The 23,844-nt window shown below is 34.0% G+C and overlaps 1 protein-coding gene across 4 annotated transcripts in view; it reads left to right on the top strand.

Annotated features, from left to right (window-relative positions):
* NFIB (nuclear factor I B) overlaps window positions 1–23,844 on the top strand; it is a 209,826-nt gene that overhangs the window by 155,945 nt on the left and 30,037 nt on the right. For 2 of the 4 annotated variants that reach the window (XM_014052912.2, XM_014052914.2), the window contains exons 8-9: window positions 4,104–4,282; window positions 19,453–19,618. In XM_014052912.2, coding sequence (XP_013908387.1) covers window positions 4,104–4,282; window positions 19,453–19,618 — 345 coding nt within the window. The remainder of the gene's footprint in view (window positions 1–4,103; window positions 4,283–19,452; window positions 19,619–23,844) is intronic. The other 2 variants (XM_014052913.2, XM_014052915.2) reach the window with 2 other exon arrangements.

The raw sequence follows: 23,844 nt of genomic DNA, 5'->3' as shown, positions 1-23,844 counted from the left end.
CAATCATTTTATTTATGAATTGATTTGTAGATAGATATATCACTATTACATGTGCACTAAGATTAGTACATGATTGTTTTCTTCTTTTTAACAGACAGTTAAATGAAATTCCTATGATATCCTGGGAGTACATGTAGGGTTTGAATAAGAGTTTCAAGCATTGTTATTTATTAATTTTTTAATATATTTGTCATTAAAAATGATTTATGAATAATCAGAAAAATAGTACAATAAAAACATGTTGAACAAGTTTGATGTAGTTAAGGAATCAGGCGAGAAACCAGGAGACCGTGAGGTTTAATCCTGTCTTAGACCCAGAGTGAACTGGGTGACAGCGGGCCAGTTACTTTTTCTCAATTCTAGGAAGTTAGCAATGGCAAACCACTTGCTAAGAAAACTGCAGGAACTTGTTTATGCAGTTAGCAGTAATCAACATTTCTTGCAATGAATAAATACATAAATGAATAAAAACAAGCCAATAAAATACAGATTGTTAAAGGAATTAATAGCTGGAGAAGGGCAACATAAAAGATTGGCTTTTGAATAGGCCATTGTAGAGCCTGTTTGTTTTGTGCAAAGAAGGACAGGTGTCTCTGGTAAGACAGTAAGCTTTGGCTCATTAAAAGCTAAACCTTCCCTGCAGCTCTTAAATTCTTATGAAACTGATATAATGGACAAAAGTTATAGTCACGTCTGGGGCTTTCCATAGTCATTCCAATACTTTGAGTCTGACTCAGTCTTTTACACAGGTGTGATAAATGCACAGGAAGTAATTCCAGCCAGTTATTTAATCACTACATTGTGAACTAATGGTACTTTTGAGGTTTCACCTTGTGAATTGTGCTCAGTTTGGGGCATAACAGAGATTCATTGAAGTTGAAACAGATTCAGTGAAGTTGAGAGGGGGGGTTGTTATCTTTAGCGTTAGAAAAAGACAGATGAAGAGGCCATGGTAGCATGCTTTAAATACCTGAAAGATGTCGCATCACAGAAGTTCAAGATCTTTCTCATTTTGTGAAGGATGTAGAATATTGGATTCAAGCTACAGAAAGGCAGATTAGCTTCAAGCTATAGAAAGGCAGATTAATCCACTGCCAAACTGGAGAGCAGTTTGGCAGTGGGTTGACAGTTATTGGTGTGGACCCCTCAAAAGTTACATAACTATTTAAGCAGATTTGGGGGGAATGTACAAAAGTAGCACAATTTGTTCCATTAAGCTAACTATATAGGATAAAAGATTGAGCAATGGCTAAGAAATTCTCAGTTTTAAAATTTATTTCAGTCATCGTGAAACACTATATTTGTCCTTTTAGAGTTGTAACATAATTTTTGTGGCTAGAAAAAGAGCTGCCTTCATTATCAGAAACTGAGTAGCAAAATTATATTTTGAACTTCGAACAAAACAACCCCCTGTACCATTTTTATTGGGATAATTCAATCAAGATTTTGCACCTGGTGACTATCTAAAAAATCTCTGATAGATTGCTTTATTATTTACTATCAAATTTATAAATTATATATTTTTATCATAGTGATTATAAAACATGAAGGCAGCCTACAACTAAACTCTTTACCCAACAATTTTAAGTTGATGTTCAGTGTCAGTATCAGCAAGATAGTGTTAGTAATTATTTCACTTATATCTTTATTTATTTAGCTGCCAATCTAATATATGGGACTCTGAATAGCATACAGAGTTAAACAATACCAAAATCACCAAAAAAGTAACATAAAAAACCATTAAAAACAATAATTAAGAATCATTTCAAAAAGCATAATCTATAGGAAAGCACATTCAATTTCACTAGCAATGCAACCAATCAGTAGGCTTTATACCCATGTTACCGAATTCTCAGCCTTGGTGGCAAAGCCATGTTTTCAAGCCTTTCCAGATATTTTGTTTCAGTGGAGTGGCTATGTGGCTATAGTGCAAAGAATAAGTGGGGATGGGGTGGTGTAGCCATCTTCTAGAGCTCACTTTATAAAATGAATCTATTCAATTTCCTTCCTCCTTTTCCACATTGCCTCCCTTATTTAGCTTATTTGGGAGCTATTAGTTCATGCAGACGGATAAACACATGGTATTGATAGCATTGCTTCTGTAACCTCATGAAATAAATGTGGAATTTTATAATGATAAAGCTTGATTCTTTTTTGCTTACTCTGGAAGATGTATCAAGTATGATGGTCTCAAATAGTTTAGTATGATGAAGATTATCTATTATTTGTTAGTCCTTTACTGGAAATCCTTGAACACAGCTTATAGTGTACTTTAAGGAAAGTCTTTTTAAAATCTTCAAATTTTCAGCTGTGTAAACGTATCATTTAAGAGGTAGTTAAATAATAGGAAGGCCTTTCTGTGAACTGAAATGACATCATTACCGCCCTTATATCAAGGGCTCTTCTGATACTGAATTTTCCCCACGGTCATTTTTATGAGAGGAGTCGATTTTCATTGGCCAGTCAATCTGAATTACCCTACCCCTATGCTAAGGTTTTGTTACCATTTCCTTATTCAAATCAATGGCAGGTCCCAAATATAATTTAAGAAGAATTTGTCCTTTCATTTTTAGATTTTATGGAAGCCCCTGCAGCTGAACTGTTGTTTAGCAATGTAATGCTTGAGGGCACCTGAACTTCAGATCTTTAGTGTCTTTTTGATTGAGCAAAAGTTTTTGGGCCAAGACCATAATTGCCATTGTGAAAAGGATCTCCTCCAGCACAGAGGTTTAAGCATTCAATAAGAGCTAGACAGACCTACTCCTACTCCCCACTTGACCCACTTACTGGGAATTTGGGGTCAGTCACTCACTCTCTTGCCCCAACTTTATTGTTGTGAATATAAAAGGGAGAAACTAAGGTTACTTTTACCTTTGAATGAGTTATAAAAACAATTTAGCCAAGGGGGGAAAAGTAGATGAAAGTGGAACATAAAAATGCATTCTACAATACATTCTGCATTAGCCACAAGTTCATTTGAAACAAGTATTTTATAAGGCAGAATTTTTATTCAGAATATATTGCTTTTAGGCCCTGGTCAGAGTCAACCCTGTCCTAAGTAATGATAGAGATAAAATGACTTGTACAATATTAAAGCTAGAAGCAGTGAAGATAATACCACTCATCATATTAGAGAAATATATTAGTAAACTAAATAATAATTTGTATGAAATATGGTTGTAAATCTACATCCAATCTAATGCATTGCTTTGCAGAGTGAGATGGACAGTATATTAATTAATTTAAGTTATAGCTATATATTTATTGTCCCCATATGACAATAATAATATCATAACATTTGTTCATTCCCCCATTTCTTTGTTTTTGTTTTTATCACACAATATATCTTATATATAAATGAAATGATATTAATGATTGAATGATAATGTATCTCCCATCTCTGAGGTACTAGCTCTGCAGTAACAAGATAATCTTTATATTCCCTTTATTGCTGAGGACTTCACTGTGTTTTTAGATTTAGCACACAATTGCATGGTAGAGAAATGCAAGGGAAAAAAATCTGTATGGGATATGATAGCCTTTTTGTTTAGAGAGATCTTGGGTGAAAGATTTTCCCAGGCCCTTAAGTTGAACATTCATTAGCATTTTCACAATGGATTGCTAATTATTCATGGTGTTATTGCTTAGTAATTATTCCCCACCCTCCCACCCTTTCACATGCATTTAGCTAGGGAATAACAGAAAGTATTATTGGATCATTTATTCCTGCTTCGGACTATGTCTCTTAACTTTCAATTAAAAACATGTTTTATAGTTTTAATTTTATTGATTTACCTTGATTAGTTATCGTATTTGATAACTGAAATATTTTTTCTGAAATGCAATGCTTTCTCTATGCAGAACTGTGCAAAATAGAGTAAATATTCACAATAAAGCAAAATTGCATCACTAAAGAAAAACTATCTCCTGAGATGCTTCAGGTATGAAGGTCTAGTGGTTCAAAAGGTTGTAGGTTAAAAATGGGATGGATAGGAAGAAAATAAATAATTTTATATTGTTTGATTTAGATTTTTATCTACTGTCTTATGTTATATTTTATTATAAAAAGATACTAAATAACTTGTGCTTTTTTCTCTCTTCAGTCATCTCAACTAGAACTCCACCTCCACCTTCACCATTGCCATTTCCACCACAAGCTATTCTTCCTCCTGCCCCATCTAGCTATTTCTCTCACCCAACTATCCGATATCCTCCTCACCTGAATCCTCAGGATACTTTGAAGAATTATTCTTATGACCCGTCCAGTCCACAAACCAGCCAGGTACTGTAACAGCCAATAATATGGTCTTGGGATAAATAGTCGTGGGAAGAATTTTCCTGTAACACGTTTCAGATTGGATGCTTGCATTTGTTTTGCCCAAACCCTTAGTGCTTTTTGGATCATTAGCTGATTTCGGAATGTTATATAGATGAGCGCGCATAACTCTTTTTGGGAAATTCTGAAGACTACATGGGATCAGACCAAGCTAGGATTTCTTTTTCGGATCTGGGAACTATTCTGAATCTTTGCTTTGTGTATTGTATGAAGGGAGCTGGTTGAACATGTACCCTTTCTTACTTTTTTGCCTAAAGTCTGCTAGATCTTCCTTTGTATTTAACTTATAGCCATTTATGGCAGTTACTGTGCATAAAATAAGTCTGAAGTGCTTGATTCAGGGAGAAGTCAAGAATGTGCTAATGTAAACACACACAAAAATGCAAACCTATTTATAGTTTGCTATTTACATAAAATCTTTTAAATTGCATACTGCTTTTCAGTATTCTGAGTATATTTGGCAAGTGTTTGAAGTGTTGGAGAAAGGTAGCAGTGAACTGTATAAAAAATGGAAGATGAAGTGGTTAGTTTGATAAGAACAATTGCACATGGTTATGTGTCAGTTCAGACATGTTTTTAGCACAGCAATAGTGCAGTTTTTAAACCAGAGGAGTGATTTACAAAAGGCTTGGTCACAACTGCCTTCTTATAATAACGTTCACATGTTGCATATATGAACTGTATAATATCTGAAGTATAATGTACACTTTATTGCAGAGTTTGATTCCAATTATTTTTGTCTCATGTAGAATTTTCTGAAAAAAATCATTTTTTGTGTTGCTTTCATTTCAAGATTTTGATTGATATTGACAGTTTAGTTTCTAAGCTGCTTCTCAACTTTGCATTTTTAGCATTAAAGTACAAACACAGCAAAATAACTATGTTTATAAAAGTATAACAGAAGGATAACCAAAATTTACAAGCAATAATATAAACAACCATTTAAAAATCAGCAGTACAAAGTTTCTATTCACTTATTAGAACCCCATATGCAGCCTGAGTCAGGCAACATCTATCCTTCAGAAAGGAGATTCAGAAAATTGAAGCTAGCAGGAATTCAGAAAATTGAGAAAGCATGACTTGATATCTATCATAACTCCTTCCATAGAAGCATTCTATCAAACATTTTGAATCCACATTATTTAGGGCTTTACAAATTTAAGACCAGCACTTTTAAATTTGGTTTGGAAACAATCTAAGACTTATAGAATTCTCACCAAATTAATAATATGTGCTTTATGTACAATCCTAGTCAGCAGTATTTTAATTTAATGTATTTTACGTAGCTCCATGTTCAGCATGATTTAATAGTCCTGTTTAGAAGTTGGAAAATCATGTCCTGTAACAACTGTGATGGACATGACCATAATGGAGCATGCCCATCACAGTTTTAATTCATGATGGTGGTAAAGTAGCTCATGCGGGTATCTCAATTTTATGACCTTTTTGTGATTATTGTTAAGCAAATGACCTTAAGAAGTAAGCACCATTTTCGTAGTAAATACTGTGAGTGTAGGATGCTACAAACCGCCATAAACTGGCCCAGTTGCTGTGTGCCTGGTCACAGGATTGGGGATAGGGGGCAACTGTTGAAGCTTGGAATAATCACTAAGTTGCCGAATGTAAGTCAAAGTCTGCCTGAAATACTATAGCAAATTCGTATCTGGTTCTGAATGTGGTAACCAGAGTTGTTGATATGTTTTCATGTGATTTCAATGTTATATCCAAAACAACTTCATAGTTGTTATTTCTACGTTCAATAAAAATATTTTTTTCTAAGATAGATGATCCACCCTTTCCAATATCCTTGATTCTAAAAATAGGTGTATTGCTTACTTATATAGAGCTGGAATTTAGTCACTATGTACAATTTGAAGGTTGATCTAATGAGAACTACAAGCTAATACTATATCGTAATGAAAAAATATTTAACTTTTTAATGAAAATAGAAGAACTTTAAAGATACATTTGTCCCCTAAAGCAAAAATAATCATGGTTGAAGAATAGTCTCCCAGCACCACTCTCTGGAATACACATATGATAAAAGAACAGACTATCCAATTAATTCTAATTTACATTTTCTGGCAGCTATGTATGACAAATATTTGCTTCTCCATAAAGTTATCCATCAAGCATAAATTTTTACATTTATTTTTTTCAAAATAGAAATAAACCACGTTCTAAGCCCAAAGTATCTCAGACCATGATGGGATATTCTCAAATAAATAAGAACTGCATTGCAACTTTTATCACATAAATAATTTTTCTTAGATGACTTGTGTTCATTATTATTAAATATCAAATTTAATACATGTAGTACTAAATCCCAATATAGTAAATGTATCTTAGAGTCTAAGATACAAAATGCTATCAGAATCATACTGTTATTACTATTATTTCTTCTGCTAAAGTGGTTAATGGTTTATAGGAATTCATTTCAGTTAGTATAACACTTCAATTAATTATAAAGTCTAACTAAAATATCAATTAGAAGTCATAAATAAAAGCTGTCTTCTATTGTACATTTACTTAAGAAATACATACATTTCATATTAATAAATAATTTTTAAATTTGGTACCATTATCAAAATTTGTAAGATTAAGAGCTTTAAAAAAATCAGTATTAGCTTTTTACCTTTTTCTTCCTTGCTAGTTGCATCTTTAATATTGTAAAACATAATTAAGAAAGGATAATTCCCGAATATTACTGTGATTTGAGAAGACATTTCTCCCATTAAATAATTATGTGTTCATAATTTTGTTAGTATTTCATTTAATTTATAGAATGGTAAAATCTGGACTTGTTAAGCTAAAGTATGGAGTTTAAATTCTTCTTTGCAGTTTTGGTGATTCACACATCTTTGTCTGATACTACCTGCATCTTCATATGAAAGTTTCTAGAGGTCAAATTTGGCAGGAATCTTTTCTCCAATTTGGAATGCATGCTCAAATAATGCTGTTCCCATTGTTGATTATATAAAGCTAGAATCTAGGCATTTTGGTATTTTGTTCTTTGCTGGCCTTTTTTCTCTTCTACTGCTGTTCGTGTTTTTTTCGTTTTGCTCTAGTACAGCATTTTCTTTTTGCTCTAGCACAGTGAATGTTTTGCAAATTTTATCTGCTACTCTTGTATTACGTCACCTGATTTTTCAGTTGTTGTATAGAAAATAATTTTGAAACTATAATAATAGCCTGTTGGAAGAAAATTAAACTCCCTACACTATTCAGCCATAGCTTCTCCTCCTCCAGTGAACCTGCCTTTTTTTCTTGAATTAGATTTCATTGTGGTTGGTTGTCCACCACTTTGAATACCTCAAGAAGTCCATTTGTACCTGGGGTTGTTCATAATCCAGAGGTTCATAACCTGGGGACTTCCTGTATTCAACTAATGTTTGTACTCAAACCAGTAGTTTCTATATGAAAGAAATTTATAGTTGCCTAGAGACCTAATGAGTCCTAATATTGTGAAAACAGTTGCCCTCTCCTTCACATTTTAGGACTTTGGGGAAATTATATAAATATACACAACTACACTTAGCTGTATCGTAGAATTAGGTCAGAATTACATTCTGCAAGATTGACAACAATGTAAATACATTGGTATACAGAAGTGCCAAGATATTTTATCCAGTAGATTGTAGTATAAAAATTCCTTTTTTAAAAGTATCAAGCAAGTATATTGAATGACTCTACCAATTGCAATTTGAGACAAACCAATATGCATTCCATTTAAACCCATGTGATTACAATAATTTCCAAAATTCCATCTGTACATATGCCATGTCATATTCCATTATGCTTTTCTCACCTCACAGCATATTCATTAAATGTTGTTTTCAAGTAACTGTTGTGATGATATTATTATTCACAACGTAAAAAAAATATATTAGCATGGCATCTTTATTTAAACTCCCTCAACCATTCAATCATTGTGCAATGTTAGACATTTACATTAAGATCAGTTAAAGTTAAAACTCCTATAGCAGTTTTGAAACTAATTTCTATTTTGTCTTTTTGTTTGATTTTTAACATTGTAATATTCTGTAAGCAGAATTCATTATAGAACTCTCAGGAATTTAGCTGTAGTTTTGCAGTGCAATTGCATTTAATTACATGTGACCAAATATGCAGGAAACCAAGGCTGCTTCTGCTAAACCAAAGAATTATTTTGCTTTGGGATGATTAGTTTTGATGTATGAAATCTATGTGAGCTGGTATTGATAAATTATTATTATTGATAAATTATTGTATTGACGCTTTACCAAGGTTAATGACTCAGTGTTAATGACCGTCTTGTAAGGCAAGTTAGTTATTATCCTTACAGAGTCGGAAGTACAGAAACTATCCTTGAGAATTGATATGGTGAGATTTATAGTAGTCTTCCTGTCATTCGGCTCCATTTTCCCTCCCCCCCACTCCCTCCCAGCATTATTACTTAAACTTTTGTAATTGATAATGCTAAAACTATTCTGGTAATTGATGTAACAAGACAGTTATGACAGCAGTTCATCTTTGTAACCCTTTGTTATGCAAAAAACTTTGAGTTATGTATATTATTTTGCAATGCTGAAGCACTTTTTAGTATTTTATAGTAAATGTTAAGGTTTAGGACAAGTAGTTGTAGATATATTGAAATTGTATGCTAGAGTGAATAACGTTTGATCTTTAGAGAGAATTTGTTTCTTGAATAGAAATTGGTTCGAATGGAAAACTTTTTGGAAAAGGCATAAAAAATTTTATGGACATCAAAATTATAACAATAACTAGACAACTATAATAGTAAAAGCTAATTTTGATTGGAAATATGTATATCTTTTAAATAAAATACTTATGGGAATTTGAATTGTGGAAACTATTTGCATTTTTAGAAATTGAATGTATTATAAAACACATGTGAATTAATTAATTTAATTTTCCTTTATTCAGGATAAAATTATTCTGTAGGGGTGGTTACTTGCACTTTTTATACCCAAGATCTATACAACCAACTTTATAGAAAAGACATGTTAGTTTAAGTTCATATTAAATGGCATATTCTTGTATTATTTTTGGTGCCCTTAAATAACGGGAAACTCGTAGCAAATTTGCAAGAGATTTCAGTAGTTGCATAAAAAATTAAAGCATGCAGTGTGAAATAAAGAATGTTAACAATGTTGGAAATTCAAAAGCAGTGATGCACTTTATTTTAGTGATGATAGCATAATAATTAACATACTAGTCATTCCTGCAAGACCAAGTGTGTGTTTCAAAGCGGTCATTGTGAAATTTGTGACCAAAGCAAATGGGGGAAAAAAACCCTAGGTTCCCAAATGAGTGGTTATGTTCAAAAAAAATTTCATTCATTTAGAAGTTAATTTTTTATGTGCAGTAGAAATAAAACTAACAGTTCGTAGTCCAGAAGAGTGTCACTTTTTTTGAAGCATGGATGTTTGGGACAGGGAGAGTAATTGTAGTATTCATCTGGATCTATTTAATTAATTAGAACATTTTTTTGACAACAGAATGGATTCAGGAAGTTAATAAGACTAATATTACCCATGCAGTCCTTGAAATATAATTCTTGTTAAAACAGAAACATTTTTTGTAGGCACGTACTTTTATAGTGTTAGCAAAAGTTAGAAAACATAATAGGAAACACAGAGAATAAAGATAAGTGCTAAATATACGAAAAGTTATATTGTAGTCATAATTATTATAAAAGTATACATAGTCAATGTTATTTGACTAAATTATGTCCTATGTCAATGATGGCTATCCTTTTTGTCCTTGCATGCCAAAGCGTGCACAATAGCGCATAGGTGTGCCCACACCCATGATACAGTGCACCTGCGATCCCCCATGCCCTGTTTTGACCTAGCAAGCCTCCCTGAAGTCTCCTGAAATTAAAAAAAAAGGCATGGGGGGCACCCCATGCTGTTACAGGTGTTATGTTGGCCTTGTATGCAGCTTTATTCCTCTCTAGCATTCATCTCCATTGTTCAGTGATGCATTTCCTGCCTCTCTAGGATTTATCTCTATCTGCTCCTGTGAGGTACTTCCTGTTCTTGTTGGATGTATATAGTTATATTCTCGATGGCTTGTATAGTGTTTTGCAGAGACCTGAAAATCAGCTGGGCGGGAGGCCTGCGCGCATGTTTGATGGAGCTTACCTGGACAATGCCTCGTATGCTGGCAGACAGTCCTCCGCATGCCACCTGTGGCACGCATGCCATAGGGCCACCATCACGGTCCTAGATGATGTCTTCCTTTATGCATATTGAAATAGCTGTTGGCAACAAGCACCAATGTTCAATTTCTCTTTTGCATAATTTCATTTATTATTTCTATAATTCCAGGTTCCCTGACTTTTCAATGTTTGCATTCCCCATTACTTGTACTATGTCCTTAGTGTTACACTAAGCATCTCTTTCTAATTGCCCATAGAATTCCTTAGTATCTTCCACCATTGGTATGATCCATGAATTTATGCATTTATCCATCACTGGTGCATAAACCTATATCGCTGGATACCCACTATCTGCCATTTTAAAAAAGTTATAATTAAGAACAGTCCCAAGCAATGCCTTTTTTGAATATATAAATGAAATGATAGGTAGGTAGGTAGGTAGGTAGGTAGGTAGGTAGGTAGGTAGTAGGTAGGTAGGTAGGTAGGTAGGTAGGTAGGTAGGTAGGTAGATAGATAGATAGATAGATAGATAGATAGATAGATAGATAGATAGATAGATAGAGTAGACAGATAGATAACATGAAACCATATTCTCTAATAAAGATGAAAGTTATTCACACATTATTCAAGCCCATATGTAATATCCTGGAGAATTTGTGAAATGAAGGTGACAGGAAGCAAATGTTGCCCCATCTCAAAAAAAAGTAGAAATAGGATGAGTCAACCAGATATCAATGACTGGGAAAATTTTAGAACATACATCAAAGCAATTGATCTGTAAGCACCTTGAAAAACCTGTGGTAATTATCCACATGTTACTGTTGTTTTTGTTAAGAACAAATCTTTCCAGATACAATTTTGACTGAGTAATTTCCTTAACAGAGTATGAAAATGTTGTATGCATAATGTATATTGACGTGAACAAATTATTTGACAAAGTATCCTATCATATGCTGATTAACAAGCTAACTGAATGTGGAATGGATGTCATGAAATTAAGATACATAGTTTAGCCTAACCACTCCTCCCCTCTCTCCCCCTCCCTCCCTCTCTCTCTCACTCACTCACACACAGACACACAGACACACACACATGTACTAATAGATGAAAGTGGAAACAGTTCTTATTAAATTTGGTGACAAAACCATATTGAGGGGGATAGTTAATACTAGAACTGAAATTAAATTAAAAATGACTACAATATTAAAAAGTTTGATTCAGAGTAATAGAAGTTGAAAGTTCTTCATTTAGAAAACAGAACTTAAATGCACAGGTAGAGGTTGGGGACTACTTGACTGATACGTAGTAGTTTTTGCCTGCAAAATTAATGTATGTGGTCCCCCCCCCCCAAAAAAAAAGCAATGTTAGGTTGCATCAGGAGAAATATATTTCCCAATAATAGGAAATAACTATTTCATTATAATTTGCTTTGGTAAGATCTTATGTTGAATTCTGAGTATACTTTGGAAAACATTTTTAATAGAAATTCCGAAAATAAATACTTATTGTATTTAAGAAAATAAATTTCAGATTAAAAAAACATTTTAGGAAAGGGCAATTAGAATGATTGGAGGTATAAGCAAGTTCTCTGAATAGATATTGAAGTAGCTGAAGATCAGATGAGATGACTTCAAAAAATATGATGCCATTTTCCTTAAAGGTTGTATCACATAGACAAGAAAGTAAAGAATCTTGTAAGATAGATTCTGACTGAATGTTAGAACTTTCATACCTTGGACTTAGAATTGGGCCTTTCTGGTTCTGGTTCTGATTCTGTTCAATCATTGATGCTCCATTCTTTCATGATCTGTACTACAACCATAAATATCTGTTTTAAAGTAGGCCATTCCAGTCAATTCAAATGTATTTATTTTTGAAACATTCAATTTAGTATGCTTGGTGTGTTTTTATTATGCATTAGAATCTATTCTGGAAATATGAGCATTAGACACATGCAGAATATATTTGCTAATGGGTGTAGGGATGTGCAAAGCCTTCAAGAAATGCTTGACAAGATGTAGGAATACTGTGGGATCTAGGCATTATTATATGGTACAATTTTATTAAATAAATACATCTGTTTGAATCACTAAACCAGTCATATCTTTTAAAGTAGCTGCTTTGTGACACCACTTGGTGTGATACCAAGTGTCTGGGTATGCACATCCATGCAGAGATTGACAGAAACAGCTTGTAAAGCAGTCACACAAGACTGGAAAAAGATGTGGTAGCGTTAAAATGTTAATCAAGTTTACTGCAATACTAATAGGTTTTTGCAATACTTCAAGTTCAATGATCCATTTTTTAAAATAATTATATAGTTTAATAAAACTGGCTGCCTGTTGACCAATGTTTTTGCTGTTTGTGGAATTATATGAAGGGGGAAAAACATAGTGCAAGTCTGCTGTAGAACATCAGGCATTTGTCACCTATAATCCAGGAATGAAGCAGAACTACATTCTGACACCTCTTCTTTTAAAATGTTATAATATTAGCTCACAGGCTTAAGCCGTGATGAAACCCAGATTTCAATCCTCCATGTTAAGCAGTAGTTCTGTTCCATTCCACACATGCTGAAGCTATCCTCTGAAGCAGTCTTTGTGTTATACTTTCTGAAAATAATTCTACATTATCATGCCTGAATATTAATAGCTCCAACACAGGATTGCAAAACTTACGGCTCCTGGGCCGGATACATGCGCTGGCCATGCCCATGCCTGGTTTAGCAAAGGGGGAAAAGTACTGATATGTCACATGACGCAGTGATGATACGAATTTGACGCCCCTGCTTTAACATAAACCAAATCGATGTCTTAAGAAATTTGGACATAAAACTCCAAGCATTTGATACCTCGGCCCATCAGTAATGGGAGGTCAAAACTAGGCCTCAAAATTTGCAAATGCAGTTTTATATTCTGCCAATCACCAGGATGATGGCTATTTTCAGGACAAAGCATCAGTCACTTGCTTTATATATAACACACAGATTTGTTTCATGACTTAACCTGAATCAAGGGTGGGATGAAAGTAAATCTGCTGGAAAGTGTCCCACTATGTACTGAATCCTTGCTAAATCTAGAATCTGGCCTAAATGCAGCAGTGACAACCTGCATGGGACTTTGCCACTTGAAATACTGGTTCAAATTGTTTTAGGTAATGCTTTAATCTCCCTACCTTGGAGCAATTTTAGAAGCTTGGGAAAATAGTGGCAGCCTCACACAGTTACAGTGCAATGAGCTTTTAGGCCATTACCAAAAACAAAAGGTTTTTGATTGTACTATTCAGAACAATCTAAGTAATGCCCTAGCGACAAATACCACAGACCTGTTGGGGGGCTGTTTTTCCACACTAAGCATTTAGCAAAAATTATTTGCTAATCTTTTAGGAGAACATTTAGTTGGACCCATTTTCATGTTTTGCTATCCTCATTTGTAAAAAAGTAGATTTAATAACATTCCTGCTTGAAAGAGAATCCACCCCTGTTGCAGGAGTCTTTTTAACATGATTTTGTGTTCACTTACTCAGCATGACAGGTTCATCCAACAACATTTTTCCTCACCCTCTATCCCTTTCACAATATCACTAACTACTCTTAGCTGAGTTGTATCTCTGGATATTTGTAGATGGATTGTGAAATTTATTTCCTTTGCTATTGCTACTAGATGCTCAATTGTCCAGCCCTTTTGAGTTCTTCATTTAAACCAGTGGTTCTCAACATGTGGGTCGGGACCCCTTTGGGGGTTGAACGACCCTTTCACCTAAGACCATTGGAAAACACATATTTTCGATGGTCTTAAGAACTGAGACACCAATTTTATGGTTGGGGGTCACCACAACATGAGGAACTGTATTAAAGGGTCGCGGCATTGGGAAGGTTGAGAACCACTGATTTAAACAGTCTTAGTATTTATGACCAGCTTTATTTAATCATCAATAAATTAAAGTAAAAACATTAAAAAACTTATGAATATATTTATGTTGTTTCAAAATTAGAAACAATTCAGAGAAAATTCTGGGAAGAATATTTTAGGATAGAACAATATATTGCAAGGATGCTGCATAAGAGAAACCTAAATGTCTTTTTGTTCACCTTATCAGGTACACCAGACAGAAAAACATGGCTGGATAAGCTAATTCCTCTTTATTATAAAACTACATGAACAGAATCTTGCAAGTCTGAAAGTACAATTCTCCCACTATCATCTTTACAGCTTAATAATTCAGGGATGGTATATCTAGAGCCTCTTGCTCTTCCCACTATGCAGCTGCAACATACTTCCTCTTATCTGACCATTCCCAAGGCAGTATATATCCCAAGGTCATTCCCATATACCATTACGTTTTTGGATTCTATTCCTTTAAAGGCTGGTAAAATATACCATTCAGTCACAAGCCATACATCACACTTGAATACTGTAAATATTATGAAAAGACCTTGTTCATGACTCTTTTAACATCCTGTAACATTAAAAAGTATTATAAATTTAATTTAAAGTGATACTTCACCCTACATTTACGAATTTAAATTTCATCAATATCTGTGGGTATTAAACATACTTTGCATTATCTCTGGTCTTGCCAGTAATTACCTATATTTTTTATACTCGTACATGGATTCACATATTAAAGGGAGCATTGTATAATTAAAATTTAAATATCAAAAGATAATTGAACCAGGAAAATTCTGTAGTTGGGTTATAGTATCCATAAAATTGTCAGTATCAGAGACCAGTGTCAAACATCCCTTGATTAATTTCCACTAATGCAGTGTTCATTAATTGAACTAATCTATTAAATAATTTGCTGACTTTTATCAGTATTTTTAGCACTGTTGTACATTGTACTTTAGTGATGTTATGCAATATCTCATATTTCTAGTTTATTACACAGACAAACTAAGTAAAATAAATATACATTAGTATGATATGTGCAATATTTGTTATGTTTTATACATATCAGCCTGTATACAGATCATATACTGTATCAGCTTGGTTCTGCTGCTGATTTTATGTAAATAAGTAATGCGCTAGCTTTCTCAACTATGACAGAAATTGATGTTCTAGGCACCTTAGATGTTTGATCCATTGTCATGATGTAAATATTTTTTTTATTATTTTAAAATTAAATGTGCGCTTTGTAGTTATAGACTTTAAACTAATTTGCAGTATTGGCATGTGTATTTACATGCATTTCATCTAAAAAAAACCAACATTTGACAGGTAAGGGAATTAAAAAAAGAATAAAATAAAGCAAAGAATGCATAAAGCTAGCAAACATAGAATATACCGCCCACATCTCTCCCCCTCCCCACAAAACGGTACTTAACTGTTATTAACATTCACCTCTAATACCACTTCATTGAGTTTTGTTAGTTATAGGTTTACTCTGTTTTACTTCTTGGGTCCTACATTATGTAAAGTTATAATAGAGCATATAATGTTGAAATAATACTGTAAATTATTGTACAGGGCGGGGCATAACCTTTTCCTAGGGGGTCACAGCAACACTTGTAATAACAACACAAATAATTCATACACCATTCGAAAGCCCATCAAAAACTGAGTTTATTGACACGATTTAATAGTCAGTATGACCACCATTAGCCCTTCGAACAGCATTCAAACGAGGTGGATAAGAACACAACAAATCTTCAAACAGTTCCGTTCGATTTTCCAGATTTTTCAACACAGTTTCCAAATTCATTCTCAAAGTTTCAACCGAAACAAATTTAACATTTAATAGCTCATTCAATTCAGTTTTTTATGGGCTTTAAAATGAGGTGTCGCGGAAGTTGTAAACTGCTGTCGATCTTGCTGTGACCCCCTAGGAAAAGGTTATGCCCCGCCCTGTAGATTTTATGGCTGCAGATATTTTGGAGTGGTTGCAATCTTAGAATTAATCAAAATAAACATTTAACTAATATATTTCATGATATATCACGTTTGTACTCAGCCCTCAACAGCTATACTCAAGCTCCCAGAAAGTAATTTTTCATTTGTTCAAAGATGACTACTATAACATGATACTTCAAAATAGCTGGATCATACATCTGCAGTACAATGTGTGTACATTATTAATAATCTCTCTGAATCTCAATTGATGACTACATATATGTGGTTACTTAATTATACCTTCCATTTATCATTTAATAGTTAAACAAATATTTATATGTTTAATTTTATCACACAGTTGCTTATATCTACTTCATGTGTCATGCACAGGCAATGGTATAGGTTTTTAGAAGCATTTTATCTGTAGTTTGATGTGAATACAAATGGATTTGCCAAGGCATTTGTTTAAAGAACAATCTATATTTTAGGCATCCTTTTAAAGTAAATAATTGAAGCAATAAAAATAAAATGGTTGATTCTATTATATAGCAATCTTTCCTAGTAATCAAATTAATGTTACTACAATTAATTTAGTGCAATTGACTATTCTTTAATTATATGGTTACTTACCATGTTACTCCTCCTGCTGAAGTAATAGACAATTTCCAATGTTTATGTAGGGGCATCTGCATTTGTAATAGGCAGTACTTGTGCAATAATTAAACTCTCAGGCTGTAATGTTAATATCAAATCCAAAGAGGGATTCTGGTAGGTGTCCTGGACCACTTATTAGAAATTCTTTTTTATTCCTTGTTCCCACTGAATAGCAATAATGTGAAAAAATAAGTGCACTCCATTGATTTTAAAAAAACTTTTTCAGCATATTCCAACATACAGATGTTTGTTCTTTAGTCCAAAAATATTGTTAGATTAAAAAGCACATGACAAAACAAATATCATTCCACTTGTTACATTTTGTAGTCCATTGTGGTGGTGGTGGTATTAGCATATGGTGGTGTTAGAACATGCTTTCATGCTTCCCAGAGTGCGCCACAGGAAGGCTAGCTGGCTTTACACTAGAAAGTAAGACAAGCGTCTCTTCCTGCAGTATCATCTAAGGCCCCTTCCTTTCACAAGAGCCCCCTTGTAAGCGGGTGTCACAAGTGACAAGGTTCCAAACCAACAGGAATCTGACTTACTGCATGGAGTACCTACTTATCTAATCACTCAGAACATGATTTTGAACTGTTAGGTGGACAGAAACTGAGGCGAGTGACAGGAATTCACACCCGCCACACAATGCCAGGACTCAGATCACTGGAACAGATATCATCTCCAGCATCGTTAAGTCACTGAGGCACCATACCTCAGTCCATGGTGTAATTTAAATAAACAAAATGTAGAAAAAGTAGATATGCACTTAATTTCTAGAGAAAATACCTAAAATAAGAATCAGATGAGCTAGATCAGATGCATGAGATAAAGTCTTCATTAGAGAGGATTTGGAAGGAACCTGCCTTATTTAAACCTCAAACATTTAGTTTAATTTTTGTTGTTATTAAAGTGTGCAATATCACCAGATTGAAAGAGTCATCTGAGGGTTTGAGAAAGGAGGTTAGTGATTCCTATGGGAAGAAATTTAAAATGATCTCCAAACAATTGGACATCAGTCATCCCACTGGCCAGCTACAGTACAATCATCTAACAAGTAAAGATTTCAAATACCTGCCAATTTGCTAGAATTGAAGAAATTTGCCCTATCTCAGCAAATTTAGTCTGAGAGTAGAACACAAGATATGAAAGAAGTCTCTAAAAACCCCAGAATTTCATCACATGACCCACAGGTGGTGGTTGCCAAGATTGATGTCCCAAGTGCATGAGTATACTGTTAGTCTACTGCACAAATTAGATCTACATGGAAGGCATCCCAGTAGAAGAACGTTGTTGTCCAGAAAGAACTTCAGGGCAAGGCTAAAGTTTCCTCATGAACATCTAGGCAAAGTCCAGCACTTCTGGAACATGTGCTCTGGAGAGACGAGGAAAAGATAGATTTATTTGTCAATAATTTGAATAAGCATAAATTTGTCACTAGAAATGCTTGGCAAAAACCAGAAACAGCATTTTACCAGAAGAACCTGATACCAAAGGTAAAGCATAGTGTTGGAAATATTATAGTTCAGACTGCTTTGTTGCATAAAGGCATTGATTCTTCATTGTATCAGAGAGTGCTTGAGGATAATGTGAGATCATCAGTCAGAAGATTGAAGTTCAACGCAAAGCGAACTTTAACATGACAGTGACCCTAAATATTTCAGTAAATCTACCAAGGAATAGCCGGGGGGGGGAGGGGAGAGAAGAGAAATACAAGTTCTGCAATGGCCAAGTCAGAACCCCAATATAAATCCCATGTAGATGCTGTGGACTGAACGCTGTGCATTAAAGAAACCCCTCAAAAACACACACACTCCTTACACAGTTGAAATTTTTATTCATGGGGTGATGGTGGTAGTAGAAATCTTTTCCAGCTTATGTCAGAGACTGGTATATACTTAGAAGAAATGTCCGCTTGAGATTGTTTCTGCCAAAGAGCCAGATATTAAAAGCCAAGGGATGCACTTACTTTTGGCAGAAGGAAACAGTATATTTGTTAAAGTTTGGTTCAATAAGTGGTTTTTATTTTTCATAGTTTTTTTGTTCAATTTTTTAATATATATTGTTTGAATGAAGATAACATGTCAAAAAAACATGGTGTATGCTTACTTTTTTTACACAATTGGTTAGAATTTTTCAATCATCTACATAAGATCAACAGAATCTAGTGATAACATTTGGGTTCTTTTTACTTATTTATTTATTTGATGTTGATAAACATTTAGAATCAATAATATGGCTTCACTAGTGAGTCTGTTACCTGATAAATAGGTGCTTGAGAAAATTATGTACATAAGAAAAAGTTGCACAAGTTTTAAACACACCAACATTAAGACTGCAGTTGTATTCAGAAAGAAAGATTTGTATGTCAGATTGATACTCTACAGCTATAGAATTCTGGAAGCCCTAAGATACAGAAGGCATTATATGTGTATTTCACAAGGCATTCTTCTGGTTTTGTTTTGTAGCCTAACAGCAGTGGTCAAGTAGTAGGGAAAATGCCTGGCCATTTTACTCCAGTTTTGGCACCCTCTCCCCATCACAGTACGATGAGACCTGTGACCTTGACTATGACAGACACTAAGCCCATCACTACATCCACTGAAGGTGAGGCATCTTCACCTACAGAAACCAGTAAGTATTTTGCCTAGGAAAAATCAATGTCCATCAAAGGATCAAAATACTTTCCAATTCAGGCCAGAAAAGGCACCTTTTCCTCCTATTTGACCAAGCAGACACTCACAATTAATAATATAATATCACGATAGTTTTACAGTTAGTCCTCAACTTAACAACCACAATTGAGACCAAAATTTCCATTGCTAAGCAAGACGGTTGTTAAGTGAGTTGTGCTCAATTTTTGCCACTTGTTAAGTGAACCACTGCCCTTGTTAAGTAAAGCTCATAGTCATTAAGTGAACCTGGCTCCCTTACAATTGACTTTCTTTGTTGGAAGCCAGTTGGGAAAATTGCAAGTGTCAATCACATGACACTGGGACACTGCAATTGTAAATACATGTTGGTTGCCAAGCACCCAGATTTTGATCATGTGACCACTGAGATGCTGTAACAGGTATAAATCCAAGAACCAGTTGCAAGTCAGTTTTTTTAGTGCTGTTCTACCTTTGAATAGTTATTAAACAAATGATTGTAAGTTGAGGACTACCTGTATTCTACAGTTATTAAAAGTCAAATTACTCTGCAACCTTTCTGATAGAGCAGCCACAGTAAAGACGATAACTAATTTGACCAACAACTGCCAATGGAAAATTAAAACACATTCAGTTTTTAAATTTAAGATAGACATTCTGAAAACCAGAAGCACAATCAAGATTTATAGCTGCAAAATTGTTGACATCTGAAATCCAGAGAAAGGAAGAGATCCAGCTGTTTGCTCCTAAGAGAGCTTTCTTGAAAGCAGATATTGTTCCACAACATTAGACCCAATTATCATAAGCATTTTTATTCATTAGAATAATGAGAATCCTTTGGAATATCTATATTTGAAGAAATTTAAAAACCTCTGCCTAGCACTCATTCATTTACTGTTTTCAAAACTGTGCCCTTATCCTATAGTCTTCAATGGAATTGCAGTTTTAGATCAATACTCTAAACTTGTTTGAATCAAATTCCAACATTAATCATTTCAACAAAATGCAACATTACAGTAGTCATATTAAGTCTACTGGAAAAAAAAACTTTTATATATTGTGTAATTCATCCATTTGCTATAATCGCTTACCATATCCTATTCAATGGACAGTGTCAAGCATAATGGTCACTAGTGATATGAGGATAGTGGCACAAAATTTTCACACTGAATAATATATACATTCATTTATTTTCTTACTCATTGCTTCCACTTGATTTTGCCACCACTTGGAAATACAGCTTACTATTTTCATAAAATGGTTCAAGTAATCTTTGAATTAACCTTTATATTAGTTGAGATGTATTTTTGTAATTATAGAACAAACATTAATTTATTGACTATAATTCATTTAGTAAGTACTTACAATCAGTGTTAATGTCAGATGATTTGATAGGGCATGCATAAGCATTTAAATAAAAAATATTTAAAAGACAGATGGGAAACATGGTCCCCCCAATGTGGCTGAAACAACTCCCAGCAACTATAGCTATTATGTCATAAGAGATGCAGGGCGTGACATCAAAGTCCATAGATTAACATCCCTTCTTGTTAAACCAGTAGGAAAATGATACCAATTGAACTAAGTCTGAAATGTACTCATAGCAATAACACTTAGACTTATATACCGCTTTACAGTGCTTTACAGCCCCCTCTAAGCGGTTTACAGAGTCAGCATATTGCTCCCAACAATCTGGGTCCTCATTTTACCGACCTCAGAAGGATGGAAGGCTGAGTCAACCTTGAGCCTAGTGAGATTTTAACTGCCAAATGCAGTCAGTCAGCAGAAGTATCCTGCAGTACTGCACTCTAGCCACTGTGCCACCATGACTCGTTGTAGATAATGAAATGGAAAGTTAAAATGAGAACAGAAAATATGTTAGCAATCCTGTGTGGGTTGGGAAAGTGAAACAGTTTCTATTCCACTAAGAAAATGGTAGAGGAGTTGAATTTTTCCTTACCCAACTTCTTAAAACAGCAAAAATCCTGTATGGGAGAAAAGCTGTTTTCTAGCAAAGATCCCAGATTCTTCTGCCAGCAATAGATTTTAAGCCTGTGGATTTTTTTAAAATTTAACTTTGACATACAGTGCATCCAGGTTCCTGGCAGAGGCTCACTCTTGGTTGATAGTAACCACTATAACCACTGTTTGAGAGAGTTAGATTGGTTCTGCTATGATTAATCTAACATTAGTATAATGTAATTAATGAGGTAATAGTTTCAAAATGATTTATTTTATAATTTTTCATTTTTTAAACACATACTTATCAACAGCAGCAAAGAAGTTTTTAATGATCCAAAGTACCACATCTGTCAGAAGTGAATGGGAATGTGGTTCAGAATGTGGTGTAGAGTTTTCATTAAATCTCACCCGTGTTCCATCTCAACAGAGCACTCAGGAACCATTATTCAAATAATATGTTAAATAGTGTTAAGGACACATAGGGAGCATTAAACATTGTAATAGTATTTTTTGAGGACTCATTATAGGTCTTCAAGAGAAGAAAGATTACAATAGCAAAATATACTTAAATAAATTTTACTTCTGCATGAAGATTTCATTTTTTCACTAATGTGTATGTTTTTAATGTAGTAAGAAAAATGGCACAGATGACATCTAAAATTGATTATAGTTTATATTTTTTATTTTATTAAAGAGTTTCACTGTGTATCAAGATATACCTTTACTGAGGAATATACTCAGTTTTAATTCTATTAAATCAGTGCTTATGATAAGATCTGAGGCACAAAAAGTCAACCAACACTTATTTATCTGTAATTATATATTTTGGCGAAGTATTACATGTCAGTGTTGATTTTCTTAAACATTTTATTTAAAAAAAGTATTGAAATGATTCTTCCCATTAAATTAAGAACATTCACATTCCCCATTATAGATACATCATTTATTGTAGCTCTTCAGTGGATTTTTAATAGTAATTCTTTTAAGAAACCATATATGTATTCTTTGCAAAATGTGAGTCTGCATTTTTGAAATTAATCCACCTTTTATATACTCACCTTTCATTCTTTAATGATTTGGTTATTGCAGTCAAATCATTATAAAATTATGGATACTATGTCTCAGATTTAGGAAGTAGAGCAAAACCATCAATTTCAGTCGATAGACTATCGTTAGTTCTCAGCTTATGATGACAGTTGGGACCAGCAAAGGAGTTGTTAAGTGAGTCATGCTGGATTTTATGACCTTTTTTGCCAATTATTGACTATTAAGCAAGTCGCTGCAGTTGTTAAGTGAATCATGCCTTCAATATGTGAATCCAACTTCTGCCCTTGACTTTGCTTGTTAGAAGCCAGTTGGGAAAATCACACATAGTAATCACATAAACACTGGGACCTTGCTGCCATCATAAATACGTGCTGGTTGCTGGGAGTCTGAATTTAATTTTGTAGCCATTGGGATGTTGCAACAGACTGATCATAAATCACTTTTTAAAATGCTGTAATTTTAAATAGTCACTATATGAACAGTTGTAAGTTGAGGACTACCTGTAACCCTGAGCAATCAACAGTTAGTGACTTTCATTGGAAATTTACTTATTCTTGATTCAAAAAGTAACCTTCTATTTTTCACGCACATGATTCAACAGAAGAAAATGTTAGGACTCTGAACCTCCTAGGCCAGCGGTGTCAAACTGGCAGCCTGCAGGCTGGATGCATCATGCACAGGCCACATTCACCCTGGATCCGCAAAGGCAAAAAACATCACAATATGTCACATGGCATGATCAAGTATGACATCCATGTCCTAGGCTGAATATCAATTCTTACGTTGTCTTTTCTTCACAAGTACTTAATTTTGAATATGGAGCATAATAATATAGTTTCTACCAGTTAATTAAAATAATTAGCTCTCCCTGGAAAAACCATTAATGCCACATAAAAACGACTCTTAAATCAACATTTGCATTTTGTATATGAATAGTATTGGAAGCAATGTACCTTACATTCATACATACACAAAGGTTTAAGGATTATTTTTATCTTGCTTGTGCCTCCACTGGTAGAATTCTAATATAAAGTGGTAAAAGATGAGAATCAGATTTAATTAATTTCTCTTCAATGAAACTGGAAAAAAAATAAATGATTTAAAAACTTTATTATTGATAATGTAGTTCTATTTCCATGCAGATTCCATTGAAGTCAATAGGCAGGCTTGAATTATGCACTTAACCAGATTCATGCTTCA

Source organism: Thamnophis sirtalis, unplaced genomic scaffold (assembly GCF_051295495.1).
Source record: "Thamnophis sirtalis isolate CommonGarterSnake01/CBP01778 unplaced genomic scaffold, rThaSir2_p1.2 scaffold_5, whole genome shotgun sequence".
NCBI lineage: Eukaryota > Metazoa > Chordata > Lepidosauria > Squamata > Natricidae > Thamnophis > Thamnophis sirtalis.
Note: the sequence above shows the minus strand (reverse complement) of the source record. Positions and strands in the feature narration are given on the sequence as shown.